The sequence below is a fragment of the Somniosus microcephalus genome, chromosome 12 (genome assembly GCF_052327205.1).
Source record: "Somniosus microcephalus isolate GS21.2 chromosome 12, FLI_Smic_1.0, whole genome shotgun sequence".
NCBI lineage: Eukaryota > Metazoa > Chordata > Chondrichthyes > Squaliformes > Somniosidae > Somniosus > Somniosus microcephalus.
Genome location: NC_140998.1, coordinates 174,946,446 through 174,963,774, shown reverse-complemented (window position 1 = coordinate 174,963,774; position 17,329 = coordinate 174,946,446). Strand labels below are relative to the sequence as shown.

The following is a 17,329-nucleotide window of genomic DNA, read 5'->3' as shown; positions in this document are numbered from 1 at the left end:
CTCCCAGGGCAGATACAGCACAGGCTTAGATACAGAGTAGAGCTCCCTCTACACTGTCCCATCAAAACCTCCCAGGGCAGATACAGCACAGGCTTAGATACAGAGTAGAGCTCCCTCTACACTGTCCCATCAAACACTCCCAGGGCAGATACAGCATGGGATTAGATACAGAGTAAAGCTCCTTCTACACTGTCCCATCAAACACTCCCGGGGCAGGTACAGCACGGGTTAGATACAGAGTAAGGCTCCTTTACACTGTCCCATCAAACACTCCCAGGGCAGGTACAGCACGGTTTCGAAACAGAGTAAAGCTCCCTCTACACGGTCCCATCAAAAACTCCCAGGGCAGATACAGCACAGGCTTCGAAACAGAGTAGAGCTCCCTCTACACTGTCCCATCAAACACTCCCAGGGCAGGTACAGCACGGGTCAGATACAGAGTAAAGCTCCCTCTACACTGTCCCATCAAACACACCCAGGGCAGGTACAGCACGGGTTAAATACAGAGTAAAGCTCCCTCTACACCGTCACATCAAACACTCCCAGGGCAGGTACAGCACGGGTTAGGTACAGAGTAAAGCTCCCTCTACACTGTCCCGTCAAACACTCCCAGGGCAGGGACAGCAGGGGTTAGATACAGAGTAAAGCTCCCTCTACACTGTCCCATCAAACACTCCCAGGGCAGGTACAGCATTGGTTAGGTGCAGAGTAAAGCTCCCTCTACACTGTCCTATCAAACACTCCCAGGGCAGGTTCAGCACGCGTTAGATACAGAGTAAAGCTCCCTCTACACTGTCCCATCAAACACTCCCAGGGCAGGTACAGCACAGGTTAGATACAGAGTAAAGCTCCCTCTACACTGTCCCATCAAACACTCCCAGGGCAGGTACAGCACAGGGTTAGATGCAGAGTAATGCTCCCTCTACACTGTCCCATCAAACACTCCCAGGGCAGGTACAACACGGGTTCGAAACAGAATAAAGCTCCCTCTACACTGTCCCACCAAACATTCACAGGGCAGGTACAGCATGGGATTAGATACAGAGTAAAGCTCGCTTTACAGTGTCCCATGAAAAACTCCCAGGGCAGGTACAGCACAGGGTTAGATACAGAGTAAAGCTCCCTCTACACTGTCCCGTCAAGCACTCCCAGGGCAGGGACAGCAGCGGTTAGATACAGAGTAAAGCTCCCTCTACACTGTCCCATCAAACATTCCCAGGGCAGGTACAGCACAGGGTTAGATGAGGAGTAAAGCTCCCTCTACACTGTCCCATCAAACACTCCCAGGGCAGGTACAGCACTGGTTAGGTACAGAGTAAAGCTCCCTCTACACTGTCCCGTCAAACACTCCCAGGGCAGGTACAGCACGGGGTCGATACAGAGTAAAGCTCCCTCTACACTGTCCCATCAAACACTCCCAGGGCAGGTACAGCATGGGATTAGATACAGAGTAAAGCTCCTTCTACACTGTCCCATCAAACACTCCCAGGGCAGGTACAGCACGGGTTCGAAACAGAGTAAAGCCATCTCTACACTGTCCCATCAAACACTCCCAGGGCAGGTACAGCACGGGTTCGAAACAGAATAAAGCTCCCTCTACACTGTCCCACCAAACACTCACAGGGCAGGTACAGCACGGGTTAGATACCGAGTAAAACTCCCTCTACACTGTCCCGTCAAACACTCCCAGGGCAGGTACAGCAGGGGTTAGATACAGAGTATAGCTCCCTCTACACTGCCCCGTCAAACACTCCCAGGGCAGGTACAGCCTGGGTTAGATACAGATTAGAGCTCCCTCTACACTGTACCATCAAACACTCCCAGGGTAGGTACAGCACGGGTTTGAAACAGCGTAAAGCTCCCTCTACACTGTCCCATCAAACACTCACAGGGCAGGTACAGCACGGGTTCGAAACAGAGTAAAGCTACTTCTACACTGTCCCATCAAACACTCCCAGGGCAGGGAGAGCAGCGGTTAGATACAGAGTACAGCTCCTTCTACACTGTCCCGTCAAACACTCCCAGGGCAGGTACAGCACGGGTTAGATACAGAGTAAAGCTCCCTCTACACTGTCCCATCAAACACTCCCAGGGCAGGTACAGCACGGGTCAGATACAGAGTAAAGCTCCCTCTACACTGTCCCATCAAACACCCCCAGGGCAGATACAGCATGGGATTAGATACAGAGTAAAGCTCCTTCTACACTGTCCCATCAAACACTCCCAGGGCAGGGACAGCAGGGGTTAGATACAGAGTAAAGCTCCCTCTACACTGTCCCATCAAACACTCCCGGGGCAGGTACAGCACGGGTTAGATACAGGGTAAATCTCCCTCTGCACTGTCCCATCAAACACTCCCAGGGCAGGGACAGCAGGGGTTAGATACAGAGTAAAGCTCCCTCTACACTGTCCCATCAAACACTCCCAGGGCAGGTACAGCATTGGTTAGGTACAGAGTAAAGTTCCATCTACACTGTCCTGTCAAACACTCCCAGGGCAGGGACAGCAGGGGTTAGATACAGAGTAAAGCTCCCTCCACACTGTCCCATCAAACACTCCCAGGGCAGGTACAGCACAGGGTTAGATGAGGAGTAAAGCTCCCTCCATACTGTCCCATCAAACATTCCCAGGGCAGGTATAGCATGGGTTTAGATACAGAATAAAGCTCCCTCTACACTGTACCATCAAACACTCCCAGGACAGATACAGCATGGGATTAGATACAGAGTAAAGCTCCTTCTACACTGTCCCATCAAACACTCCCAGGACAGGTACAGCACAGGTTAGATACAGAGTAAAGCTCCCTCTACACTGTCCTATCAAACACTCCCAGGGCAGGTTCAGCACACGTTAGATACAGGGTAAAGCTCCCTCTACACTGTCCCATCAAACACTCCCAGGGCAGGTACAGCACTGGTTAGATACAGAGTAAAGCTCCCTCTGCACTGTCCCATCAAACACTCCCAGGGAAGGTGCAGCACAGGGTTAGATACAGAGTAGAGCTCCCTTTACACTGTACCATGAAACACTCCCAGGGCAGGTACAGCATGGGATTAGATACAGAGTAAAGCTCCCTTTACAGTGTCCCATCAAACACTCCCAGGGCAGGTACAGCACTGGTTAGGTACAGAGTAAAGCTCCCTCTACACTGTCCCGTCAAGCACTCCCAGGGCAGGGACAGCAGCGGTTAGATACAGAGTAAAGCTCCCTCTACACTGTCCCATCAAACATTCCCAGGGCAGGTACAGCACAGGGTTAGATGAGGAGTAAAGCTCCCTCTACACTGTCCCATCAAACACTCCCAGGGCAGGTACAGCACTGGTTAGATACAGAGTAAAGCTCCCTCTACACTGTCCCATCAAACACTCCCAGGGCAGGTACAGCACGGGTTAGATCCAGAGTAAAGCTCCCTCTGCAGTGTCCCATCAAAAACTCCCAGGGCAGGTACAGCACAGGGTTAGATACAGATTAGAGCTCCCTCTACACTGTACCATCAAACACTCCCAGGGTTGGTGCAGCACGGGTTCGAAACAGCGTAAAGCTCCCTCTACACTGTCCCATCAAACACTCACAGGGCAGGTACAGCACAGGGTTAGATACAGAGTAAAGCTCCCTCTACACTGTCCCATCAAACACTCCCAGGGCAGGTACAGCACGGGTTCGAAACAGAGTAAAGCCATCTCTACACTGTCCCATCAAACACTCCCAGGGCAGGTACAGCACGGGTTCGAAACAGAATAAAGCTCCCTCTACACTGTCCCACCAAACACTCACAGGGCAGGTACAGCACAGGGTTAGATGCAGAGTAAAGCTCCCTCTACATTGTCCCATCAAAAACTCCCAGGGCAGGTACAGCACAGGGTTAGATACAGAGTAGAGCTCCCTCTACACTGTCCCATCAAACACTCCCAGGTCAGGTACAGCACGGGTTAGATGCAGAGTAAAGCTCCCTCTACACTGTCCCATCAGACACAGCCATGGCAGGTACAGCACGGGTTAGATACCGAGTAAAACTCCCTCTACACTGTCCCGTCAAACACTCCCAGGGCAGGTACAGCAGGGGTTAGATACAGAGTATAGCTCCCTCTACAGTGTCGCATTAAACACTCCCAGGGCAGGTACAGCCTGGGTTAGATACAGAGTAATGCTCCCTCTACACTGTCCCATCAAACACTCCCGGGGCAGGTACATCCTTTGTTAGATACAGAGTAAAGGTCCCTCTACACTGTCCCATCAAACACTCCCAGGGCAGGTACATCCTGTGTTAGATACAGAGTAAAGCTCCCTCTACACTGTCCCATCAAACACTTCCAGGGCAGGTACAGCCTGGGTTAGATACAGAGTAACGCTCTCTCTCCACTGTCCCATCAAACACTCCCAGGGCAGGTCCAGCACTGGTTAGATACAGAGTAAAGCTCCTTGTACACTGTCCCATCAAACACTCCCAGGGCAGGTGCAGCGCGGGTTAGATACAGAGTAAAGCTCCCTCTACACTGTCCCATCAAACACTCCCAGGGCAGGTACAGCACAGGGTTAGATGCAGAGTAATGCTCCCTCTACACTGTCCCATCAAACACCCCCAGGGCAGGTACAGCACAGGGTTAGATGCAGAGTAATGCTCCCTCTACACTGTCCCATCAGACACAGCCATGGCAGGTACAGCATGGGGTTAGATACAGAGTAAAGCTCCCTCTGCACTGCCCCGTCAAACACTCCCAGGGCAGGTACAGCAGGGGTTAGATACAGAGTAAAGCTCCTTGTACACTGTCCCATCAAACACTCCCAGGGCAGGTGCAGCGCGGGTTAGATACAGAGTAAAGCTCCCTCTACACTGCCCCGTCAAACACTCCCAGGGCAGGTACAGCAGGGGTTAGATCCAGAGTAAAGCTCCCTCTACAGTGTCCCATCAAAAACTCCCAGGGCAGGTACAGCACAGGGTTAGATACAGATTAGAGCTCCCTCTACACTGTACCATCAAACACTCCCAGGGTTGGTACAGCATGGGTTCGAAACAGCATAAAGCTCCCTCTACACTGTCCCATCAAACACTCACAGGGCAGGTACAGCACAGGGTTAGATACAGAGTAAAGCTCCCTCTACACTGTCCCATCAAACACTCCCAGGGCAGGTACAGCACGGGTTCGAAACAGAGTAAAGCCATCTCTACACTGTCCCATCAAACACTCCCAGGGCAGGTACAGCACGGGTTCGAAACAGAATAAAGCTCCCTCTACACTGTCCCACCAAACACTCACAGGGCAGGTACAGCACAGGGTTAGATGCAGAGTAAAGCTCCCTCTACATTGTCCCATCAAAAACTCCCAGGCCAGGTACAGCACGGGTTAGATACCGAGTAAAACTCCCTCTACACTGTCCCGTCAAACACTCCCAGGGCAGGTACAGCAGGGGTTAGATACAGAGTATAGCTCCCTCTACAGTGTCGCATTAAACACTCCCAGGGCAGGTACAGCCTGGGTTAGATACAGAGTAATGCTCCCTCTACACTGTCCCATCAAACACTCCCGGGGCAGGTACATCCTTTGTTAGATACAGAGTAAAGGTCCCTCTACACTGTCCCATCAAACACTCCCAGGGCAGGTACATCCTGTGTTAGATACAGAGTAAAGCTCCCTCTACACTGTCCCATCAAACACTTCCAGGGCAGGTACAGCCTGGGTTAGATACAGAGTAACGCTCTCTCTCCACTGTCCCATCAAACACTCCCAGGACAGGTCCAGCACTGGTTAGGTACAGAGTAAATCTCCCTCTACACTGTCCCATCAAACACTCCCGGGGCAGGTACAGCACGGGTTAGCTACAGAGTAAAGCTCCCTCTGCACTATCCCATCAAACACTCCCAGGACATGTACAGCACGGGTTAGATACAGAGTAAAGCTCTCTCAACACTGTCCCATCAAACACTCCCAGTGCAGGTACAGCACGAGTTAGATACAGCGTAAACCTCCCTCTGCACTGTCCCATCAAACACTCCCAGGGCAGGTACAGCACGGGGTTAGATACAGAGTAAATCTCCCTCTACACTGTCCCATCAAACTCTCCCAGGGCAGGTTCAGCACGGGTTAGATACAGAGCAAAGCTCCCTCTACACTGTCCCATCAAACTCTCCCAGGGCAGGTACAGCACGGGTTAGATACAGAGCAAAGCTCCCTCTACACTGTCCCATCAAACTCTCCCAGGGCAGGTACAGCACGGGTTAGATACAGAGTAAAGCTCCCTCTGCACTGTCCCATCAAACACTCCCAGGGCAGGTACAGCACGGGTTAGATACAGAGTAAAGCTCCCTCTACACTGTCCCATCAAACACTCCCAGGGCAGGTACAGCACAGGGTTAGATGAGGAGTAAAGCTCCTTGTACACTGTCCCATCAAACACTCCCAGGGCAGGTACAGCACGGGTTAGATACAGAGTAAAGCTCCCTTTACACTGTCCCATCAAACACTCCCAGGGCAGGTACAGCACAGGGTTAGATGCAGAGTAATGCTCCCTCTACACTGTCCCATCAAACACAGCCATGGCAGGTACAGCATGGGGTTAGATACAGAGTAAAGCTCCCTCTACACTGCCCCGTCAAACACTCCCAGGGCAGGTACAGCACAGGGTTAGATACAGATTAGAGCTCCCTCTACACTGTACCATCAAACACTCCCAGGGTAGGTACAGCACGGGTTTGAAACAGCGTAAAGCTCCCTCTACACTGTCCCATCAAACACTCACAGGGCAGGTACAGCACGGGTTCGAAACAGAGTAAAGCTACTTCTACACTGTCCCATCAAACACTCCCAGGGCAGGGAGAGCAGCGGTTAGATACAGAGTACAGCTCCTTCTACACTGTCCCGTCAAACACTCCCAGGGCAGGTACAGCACGGGTTAGATACAGAGTAAAGCTCCCTCTACACTGTCCCATCAAACACTCCCAGGGCAGGTACAGCATGGGTCAGATACAGAGTAAAGCTCCCTCTACACTGTCCCATCAAACACCCCCAGGGCAGATACAGCATGGGATTAGATACAGAGTAAAGCTCCTTCTACACTGTCCCATCAAACACTCCCAGGGCAGGGACAGCAGGGGTTAGATACAGAGTAAAGCTCCCTCTACACTGTCCCATCAAACACTCCCGGGGCAGGTACAGCACGGGTTAGATACAGGGTAAATCTCCCTCTGCACTGTCCCATCAAACACTCCCAGGGCAGGGACAGCAGGGGTTAGATACAGAGTAAAGCTCCCTCTACACTGTCCCATCAAACACTCCCAGGGCAGGTACAGCATTGGTTAGGTACAGAGTAAAGTTCCATCTACACTGTCCTGTCAAACACTCCCAGGGCAGGGACAGCAGGGGTTAGATACAGAGTAAAGCTCCCTCCACACTGTCCCATCAAACACTCCCAGGGCAGGTACAGCACAGGGTTAGATGAGGAGTAAAGCTCCCTCCATACTGTCCCATCAAACATTCCCAGGGCAGGTATAGCATGGGTTTAGATACAGAATAAAGCTCCCTCTACACTGTACCATCAAACACTCCCAGGACAGATACAGCATGGGATTAGATACAGAGTAAAGCTCCTTCTACACTGTCCCATCAAACACTCCCAGGACAGGTACAGCACAGGTTAGATACAGAGTAATGCTCCCTCTACACTGTCCTATCAAACACTCCCAGGGCAGGTTCAGCACACGTTAGATACAGGGTAAAGCTCCCTCTACACTGTCCCATCAAACACTCCCAGGGCAGGTACAGCACTGGTTAGATACAGAGTAAAGCTCCCTCTGCACTGTCCCATCAAACACTCCCAGGGAAGGTGCAGCACAGGGTTAGATACAGAGTAGAGCTCCCTTTACACTGTACCATGAAACACTCCCAGGGCAGGTACAGCATGGGATTAGATACAGAGTAAAGCTCCCTTTACAGTGTCCCATCAAACACTCCCAGGGCAGGTACAGCACTGGTTAGGTACAGAGTAAAGCTCCCTCTACACTGTCCCGTCAAGCACTCCCAGGGCAGGGACAGCAGCGGTTAGATACAGAGTAAAGCTCCCTCTACACTGTCCCATCAAACATTCCCAGGGCAGGTACAGCACAGGGTTAGATGAGGAGTAAAGCTCCCTCTACACTGTCCCATCAAACACTCCCAGGGCAGGTACAGCACTGGTTAGATACAGAGTAAAGCTCCCTCTACACTGTCCCATCAAACACTCCCAGGGCAGGTACAGCACGGGTTAGATCCAGAGTAAAGCTCCCTCTGCAGTGTCCCATCAAAAACTCCCAGGGCAGGTACAGCACAGGGTTAGATACAGATTAGAGCTCCCTCTACACTGTACCATCAAACACTCCCAGGGTTGGTGCAGCACGGGTTCGAAACAGCGTAAAGCTCCCTCTACACTGTCCCATCAAACACTCACAGGGCAGGTACAGCACAGGGTTAGATACAGAGTAAAGCTCCCTCTACACTGTCCCATCAAACACTCCCAGGGCAGGTACAGCACGGGTTCGAAACAGAGTAAAGCCATCTCTACACTGTCCCATCAAACACTCCCAGGGCAGGTACAGCACGGGTTCGAAACAGAATAAAGCTCCCTCTACACTGTCCCACCAAACACTCACAGGGCAGGTACAGCACAGGGTTAGATGCAGAGTAAAGCTCCCTCTACATTGTCCCATCAAAAACTCCCAGGGCAGGTACAGCACAGGGTTAGATACAGAGTAGAGCTCCCTCTACACTGTCCCATCAAACACTCCCAGGTCAGGTACAGCACGGGTTAGATGCAGAGTAAAGCTCCCTCTACACTGTCCCATCAGACACAGCCATGGCAGGTACAGCACGGGTTAGATACCGAGTAAAACTCCCTCTACACTGTCCCGTCAAACACTCCCAGGGCAGGTACAGCAGGGGTTAGATACAGAGTATAGCTCCCTCTACAGTGTCGCATTAAACACTCCCAGGGCAGGTACAGCCTGGGTTAGATACAGAGTAATGCTCCCTCTACACTGTCCCATCAAACACTCCCGGGGCAGGTACATCCTTTGTTAGATACAGAGTAAAGGTCCCTCTACACTGTCCCATCAAACACTCCCAGGGCAGGTACATCCTGTGTTAGATACAGAGTAAAGCTCCCTCTACACTGTCCCATCAAACACTTCCAGGGCAGGTACAGCCTGGGTTAGATACAGAGTAACGCTCTCTCTCCACTGTCCCATCAAACACTCCCAGGGCAGGTCCAGCACTGGTTAGATACAGAGTAAAGCTCCTTGTACACTGTCCCATCAAACACTCCCAGGGCAGGTGCAGCGCGGGTTAGATACAGAGTAAAGCTCCCTCTACACTGTCCCATCAAACACTCCCAGGGCAGGTACAGCACAGGGTTAGATGCAGAGTAATGCTCCCTCTACACTGTCCCATCAAACACCCCCAGGGCAGGTACAGCACAGGGTTAGATGCAGAGTAATGCTCCCTCTACACTGTCCCATCAGACACAGCCATGGCAGGTACAGCATGGGGTTAGATACAGAGTAAAGCTCCCTCTGCACTGCCCCGTCAAACACTCCCAGGGCAGGTACAGCAGGGGTTAGATACAGAGTAAAGCTCCTTGTACACTGTCCCATCAAACACTCCCAGGGCAGGTGCAGCGCGGGTTAGATACAGAGTAAAGCTCCCTCTACACTGCCCCGTCAAACACTCCCAGGGCAGGTACAGCAGGGGTTAGATCCAGAGTAAAGCTCCCTCTACAGTGTCCCATCAAAAACTCCCAGGGCAGGTACAGCACAGGGTTAGATACAGATTAGAGCTCCCTCTACACTGTACCATCAAACACTCCCAGGGTTGGTACAGCATGGGTTCGAAACAGCGTAAAGCTCCCTCTACACTGTCCCATCAAACACTCCCAGGGCAGGTACAGCACGGGTTCGAAACAGAGTAAAGCCATCTCTACACTGTCCCATCAAACACTCCCAGGGCAGGTACAGCACGGGTTCGAAACAGAATAAAGCTCCCTCTACACTGTCCCACCAAACACTCCCAGGGCAGGTACAGCACAGGGTTAGATGCAGAGTAAAGCTCCCTCTACATTGTCCCATCAAAAACTCCCAGGCCAGGTACAGCACGGGTTAGATACCGAGTAAAACTCCCTCTACACTGTCCCGTCAAACACTCCCAGGGCAGGTACAGCAGGGGTTAGATACAGAGTATAGCTCCCTCTACAGTGTCGCATTAAACACTCCCAGGGCAGGTACAGCCTGGGTTAGATACAGAGTAATGCTCCCTCTACACTGTCCCATCAAACACTCCCGGGGCAGGTACATCCTTTGTTAGATACAGAGTAAAGGTCCCTCTACACTGTCCCATCAAACACTCCCAGGGCAGGTACATCCTGTGTTAGATACAGAGTAAAGCTCCCTCTACACTGTCCCATCAAACACTTCCAGGGCAGGTACAGCCTGGGTTAGATACAGAGTAACGCTCTCTCTCCACTGTCCCATCAAACACTCCCAGGACAGGTCCAGCACTGGTTAGGTACAGAGTAAATCTCCCTCTACACTGTCCCATCAAACACTCCCGGGGCAGGTACAGCACGGGTTAGCTACAGAGTAAAGCTCCCTCTGCACTATCCCATCAAACACTCCCAGGACATGTACAGCACGGGTTAGATACAGAGTAAAGCTCTCTCAACACTGTCCCATCAAACACTCCCAGTGCAGGTACAGCACGAGTTAGATACAGCGTAAACCTCCCTCTGCACTGTCCCATCAAACACTCCCAGGGCAGGTACAGCATGGGTTAGATATTGAGTAAATCTCCCTCTACACTGTCCCATCAAACACTCCCAGGGCAGGTACCGCCTGGGTTAGATACAGAGTAAAGCTCCCTCTATACTGTCCCATCAAACACTCCAAAGGCAGGTACAGCACGGGGTTAGATACAGAGTAAATCTCCCTCTACACTGTCCCATCAAACTCTCCCAGGGCAGGTTCAGCACGGGTTAGATACAGAGCAAAGCTCCCTCTACACTGTCCCATCAAACTCTCCCAGGGCAGGTACAGCACGGGTTAGATACAGAGCAAAGCTCCCTCTACACTGTCCCATCAAACTCTCCCAGGGCAGGTACAGCACGGGTTAGATACAGAGTAAAGCTCCCTCTGCACTGTCCCATCAAACACTCCCAGGGCAGGTACAGCACGGGTTAGATACAGAGTAAAGCTCCTTCTACACTGTCCCATCAAACACTCCCAGGACAGGTACAGCACAGGTTAGATACAGAGTAAAGCTCCCTCTACACTGTCCTATCAAACACTCCCAGGGCAGGTTCAGCACACGTTAGATACAGGGTAAAGCTCCCTCTACACTGTCCCATCAAACACTCCCAGGGCAGGTACAGCACTGGTTAGATACAGAGTAAAGCTCCCTCTGCACTGTCCCATCAAACACTCCCAGGGAAGGTGCAGCACAGGGTTAGATACAGAGTAGAGCTCCCTTTACACTGTACCATGAAACACTCCCAGGGCAGGTACAGCATGGGATTAGATACAGAGTAAAGCTCCCTTTACAGTGTCCCATCAAACACTCCCAGGGCAGGTACAGCACTGGTTAGGTACAGAGTAAAGCTCCCTCTACACTGTCCCGTCAAGCACTCCCAGGGCAGGGACAGCAGCGGTTAGATACAGAGTAAAGCTCCCTCTACACTGTCCCATCAAACATTCCCAGGGCAGGTACAGCACAGGGTTAGATGAGGAGTAAAGCTCCCTCTACACTGTCCCATCAAACACTCCCAGGGCAGGTACAGCACTGGTTAGATACAGAGTAAAGCTCCCTCTACACTGTCCCATCAAAAACTCCCAGGGCAGGTACAGCACAGGGTTAGATACAGATTAGAGCTCCCTCTACACTGTACCATCAAACACTCCCAGGGTTGGTGCAGCACGGGTTCGAAACAGCGTAAAGCTCCCTCTACACTGTCCCATCAAACACTCACAGGGCAGGTACAGCACAGGGTTAGATACAGAGTAAAGCTCCCTCTACACTGTCCCATCAAACACTCCCAGGGCAGGTACAGCACGGGTTCGAAACAGAGTAAAGCCATCTCTACACTGTCCCATCAAACACTCCCAGGGCAGGTACAGCACGGGTTCGAAACAGAATAAAGCTCCCTCTACACTGTCCCACCAAACACTCACAGGGCAGGTACAGCACAGGGTTAGATGCAGAGTAAAGCTCCCTCTACATTGTCCCATCAAAAACTCCCAGGGCAGGTACAGCACAGGGTTAGATACAGAGTAGAGCTCCCTCTACACTGTCCCATCAAACACTCCCAGGTCAGGTACAGCACGGGTTAGATGCAGAGTAAAGCTCCCTCTACACTGTCCCATCAGACACAGCCATGGCAGGTACAGCACGGGTTAGATACCGAGTAAAACTCCCTCTACACTGTCCCGTCAAACACTCCCAGGGCAGGTACAGCAGGGGTTAGATACAGAGTATAGCTCCCTCTACAGTGTCGCATTAAACACTCCCAGGGCAGGTACAGCCTGGGTTAGATACAGAGTAATGCTCCCTCTACACTGTCCCATCAAACACTCCCGGGGCAGGTACATCCTTTGTTAGATACAGAGTAAAGGTCCCTCTACACTGTCCCATCAAACACTCCCAGGGCAGGTACATCCTGTGTTAGATACAGAGTAAAGCTCCCTCTACACTGTCCCATCAAACACTTCCAGGGCAGGTACAGCCTGGGTTAGATACAGAGTAACGCTCTCTCTCCACTGTCCCATCAAACACTCCCAGTGCAGGTACAGCACGAGTTAGATACAGCGTAAACCTCCCTCTGCACTGTCCCATCAAACACTCCCAGGGCAGGTACAGCATGGGTTAGATATTGAGTAAATCTCCCTCTACACTGTCCCATCAAACACTCCCAGGGCAGGTACAGCACAGGGTTAGATGCAGAGTAATGCTCCCTCTACACTGTCCCATCAAACACCCCCAGGGCAGGTACAGCACAGGGTTAGATGCAGAGTAATGCTCCCTCTACACTGTCCCATCAGACACAGCCATGGCAGGTACAGCATGGGGTTAGATACAGAGTAAAGCTCCCTCTGCACTGCCCCGTCAAACACTCCCAGGGCAGGTACAGCAGGGGTTAGATACAGAGTAAAGCTCCTTGTACACTGTCCCATCAAACACTCCCAGGGCAGGTGCAGCGCGGGTTAGATACAGAGTAAAGCTCCCTCTACACTGCCCCGTCAAACACTCCCAGGGCAGGTACAGCAGGGGTTAGATCCAGAGTAAAGCTCCCTCTACAGTGTCCCATCAAAAACTCCCAGGGCAGGTACAGCACAGGGTTAGATACAGATTAGAGCTCCCTCTACACTGTACCATCAAACACTCCCAGGGTTGGTACAGCATGGGTTCGAAACAGCGTAAAGCTCCCTCTACACTGTCCCATCAAACACTCACAGGGCAGGTACAGCACAGGGTTAGATACAGAGTAAAGCTCCCTCTACACTGTCCCATCAAACACTCCCAGGGCAGGTACAGCACGGGTTCGAAACAGAGTAAAGCCATCTCTACACTGTCCCATCAAACACTCCCAGGGCAGGTACAGCACGGGTTCGAAACAGAATAAAGCTCCCTCTACACTGTCCCACCAAACACTCACAGGGCAGGTACAGCACAGGGTTAGATGCAGAGTAATGCTCCCTCTACACTGTCCCATCAAACACTCCCGGGGCAGGTACATCCTTTGTTAGATACAGAGTAAAGGTCCCTCTACACTGTCCCATCAAACACTCCCAGGGCAGGTACATCCTGTGTTAGATACAGAGTAAAGCTCCCTCTACACTGTCCCATCAAACACTTCCAGGGCAGGTACAGCCTGGGTTAGATACAGAGTAACGCTCTCTCTCCACTGTCCCATCAAACACTCCCAGGACAGGTCCAGCACTGGTTAGGTACAGAGTAAATCTCCCTCTACACTGTCCCATCAAACACTCCCGGGGCAGGTACAGCACGGGTTAGCTACAGAGTAAAGCTCCCTCTGCACTATCCCATCAAACACTCCCAGGACATGTACAGCACGGGTTAGATACAGAGTAAAGCTCTCTCAACACTGTCCCATCAAACACTCCCAGTGCAGGTACAGCACGAGTTAGATACAGCGTAAACCTCCCTCTGCACTGTCCCATCAAACACTCCCAGGGCAGGTACAGCATGGGTTAGATATTGAGTAAATCTCCCTCTACACTGTCCCATCAAACACTCCCAGGGCAGGTACCGCCTGGGTTAGATACAGAGTAAAGCTCCCTCTATACTGTCCCATCAAACACTCCAAAGGCAGGTACAGCACGGGGTTAGATACAGAGTAAATCTCCCTCTACACTGTCCCATCAAACTCTCCCAGGGCAGGTTCAGCACGGGTTAGATACAGAACAAAGCTCCCTCTACACTGTCCCATCAAACTCTCCCAGGGCAGGTACAGCACGGGTTAGATACAGAGCAAAGCTCCCTCTACACTGTCCCATCAAACTCTCCCAGGGCAGGTACAGCACGGGTTAGATACAGAGTAAAGCTCCCTCTGCACTGTCCCATCAAACACTCCCAGGGCAGGTACAGCACGGGTTAGATACAGAGTAAAGCTCCCTCTACACTGTCCCATCAAACACTCCCAGGGCAGGTACAGCACGGGTTAGATACAGAGTAAAGCTCCCTCTACACTGTCCCATCAAACACTCCCAGGGCAGGTCCAGCACTGGTTAGATACAGAGTAAAGCTCCTTGTACACTGTCCCATCAAACACTCCCAGGGCAGGTGCAGCGCGGGTTAGATACAGAGTAAAGCTCCCTCTACACTGTCCCATCAAACACTCCCAGGGCAGGTACAGCACAGGGTTAGATGCAGAGTAATGCTCCCTCTACACTGTCCCATCAAACACCCCCAGGGCAGGTACAGCACAGGGTTAGATGCAGAGTAATGCTCCCTCTACACTGTCCCATCAGACACAGCCATGGCAGGTACAGCATGGGGTTAGATACAGAGTAAAGCTCCCTCTGCACTGCCCCGTCAAACACTCCCAGGGCAGGTACAGCAGGGGTTAGATACAGAGTAAAGCTCCTTGTACACTGTCCCATCAAACACTCCCAGGGCAGGTGCAGCGCGGGTTAGATACAGAGTAAAGCTCCCTCTACACTGCCCCGTCAAACACTCCCAGGGCAGGTACAGCAGGGGTTAGATCCAGAGTAAAGCTCCCTCTACAGTGTCCCATCAAAAACTCCCAGGGCAGGTACAGCACAGGGTTAGATACAGATTAGAGCTCCCTCTACACTGTACCATCAAACACTCCCAGGGTTGGTACAGCATGGGTTCGAAACAGCGTAAAGCTCCCTCTACACTGTCCCATCAAACACTCACAGGGCAGGTACAGCACAGGGTTAGATACAGAGTAAAGCTCCCTCTACACTGTCCCATCAAACACTCCCAGGGCAGGTACAGCACGGGTTCGAAACAGAGTAAAGCCATCTCTACACTGTCCCATCAAACACTCCCAGGGCAGGTACAGCACGGGTTCGAAACAGAATAAAGCTCCCTCTACACTGTCCCACCAAACACTCACAGGGCAGGTACAGCACAGGGTTAGATGCAGAGTAAAGCTCCCTCTACATTGTCCCATCAAAACCTCCCAGGGCAGGTACAGCCTGGGTTAGATACAGAGTAATGCTCCCTCTACACTGTCCCATCAAACACTCCCGGGGCAGGTACATCCTTTGTTAGATACAGAGTAAAGGTCCCTCTACACTGTCCCATCAAACACTCCCAGGGCAGGTACATCCTGTGTTAGATACAGAGTAAAGCTCCCTCTACACTGTCCCATCAAACACTTCCAGGGCAGGTACAGCCTGGGTTAGATACAGAGTAACGCTCTCTCTCCACTGTCCCATCAAACACTCCCAGGACAGGTCCAGCACTGGTTAGGTACAGAGTAAATCTCCCTCTACACTGTCCCATCAAACACTCCCGGGGCAGGTACAGCACGGGTTAGCTACAGAGTAAAGCTCCCTCTGCACTATCCCATCAAACACTCCCAGGACATGTACAGCGCGGGTTAGATACAGAGTAAAGCTCTCTCAACACTGTCCCATCAAACACTCCCAGTGCAGGTACAGCACGAGTTAGATACAGCGTAAACCTCCCTCTGCACTGTCCCATCAAACACTCCCAGGGCAGGTACAGCATGGGTTAGATATTGAGTAAATCTCCCTCTACACTGTCCCATCAAACACTCCCAGGGCAGGTACCGCCTGGGTTAGATACAGAGTAAAGCTCCCTCTATACTGTCCCATCAAACACTCCAAAGGCAGGTACAGCACGGGGTTAGATACAGAGTAAATCTCCCTCTACACTGTCCCATCAAACTCTCCCAGGGCAGGTTCAGCACGGGTTAGATACAGAGCAAAGCTCCCTCTACACTGTCCCATCAAACTCTCCCAGGGCAGGTACAGCACGGGTTAGATACAGAGCAAAGCTCCCTCTACACTGTCCCATCAAACTCTCCCAGGGCAGGTACAGCACGGGTTAGATACAGAGTAAAGCTCCCTCTGCACTGTCCCATCAAACACTCCCAGGGCAGGTACAGCACGGGTTAGATACAGAGTAAAGCTCCCTCTACACTGTCCCATCAAACACTCCCAGGGCAGGTACAGCACGGGTTAGATACAGAGTAAAGCTCCCTCTACACTGTCCCATCAAACACTCCCAGGGCAGGTACAGCAAGGGTTAGATACAGAGTAAAGCTCCCTCTACACTGTCCCATCAAACACTCCCAGGACAGGTACAGCACGGGTTCGATACAGAATAAAGCTGGTGCTGAGTTTCCCGCTGTCTCCAATCACACTTACTCTCCGTTTCTGTCTTTTTAGGCTTACCTGAAGAATTGGGCCCAGGAGCTGGAATCACCGATACTTTCCATCGATTACTCACTGGCCCCTGAGGCCCCCTTTCCCCGGGCCCTCGAAGAGTGTTTCTTTGCCTATTGCTGGGCAGTGAAGAACTGCCACCTGCTGGGTATGTGTGCCCGCTGCATGTAAATGCTGAAGCCTAGGAGAATGGCCAAGACTCGCAGTGTGGGACACAGCGATTGGGGAAAACCAGCTTCACGTTTAACAGGCTGTAATCTGTCGGAGAACAAGAACAATGAGAGAGGGAAGGCTTTCAGGGCTCCCCCTACACTCTCCCAGGGCAGGTGCAGCAAAGGTTAGATACAGAGTAAAGCTCCCTCTACACTGTCCCATCAAACACTCCCAGGGCAGGTGCAGCACAGGTTAGATACA

The 17,329-nt window shown here is 51.8% G+C and overlaps 1 protein-coding gene across 3 annotated transcripts in view; it reads left to right on the top strand.

The window, feature by feature from the left end:
- Window positions 1-17,329, top strand: part of lipeb (lipase, hormone-sensitive b) — a 576,644-nt gene that overhangs the window by 175,975 nt on the left and 383,340 nt on the right. For all 3 annotated transcript variants that reach the window (XM_086003861.1, XM_086003860.1, XM_086003862.1), the window contains one exon: window positions 16,919-17,063. In XM_086003861.1, coding sequence (XP_085859987.1) covers window positions 16,919-17,063 — 145 coding nt within the window. The remainder of the gene's footprint in view (window positions 1-16,918; window positions 17,064-17,329) is intronic.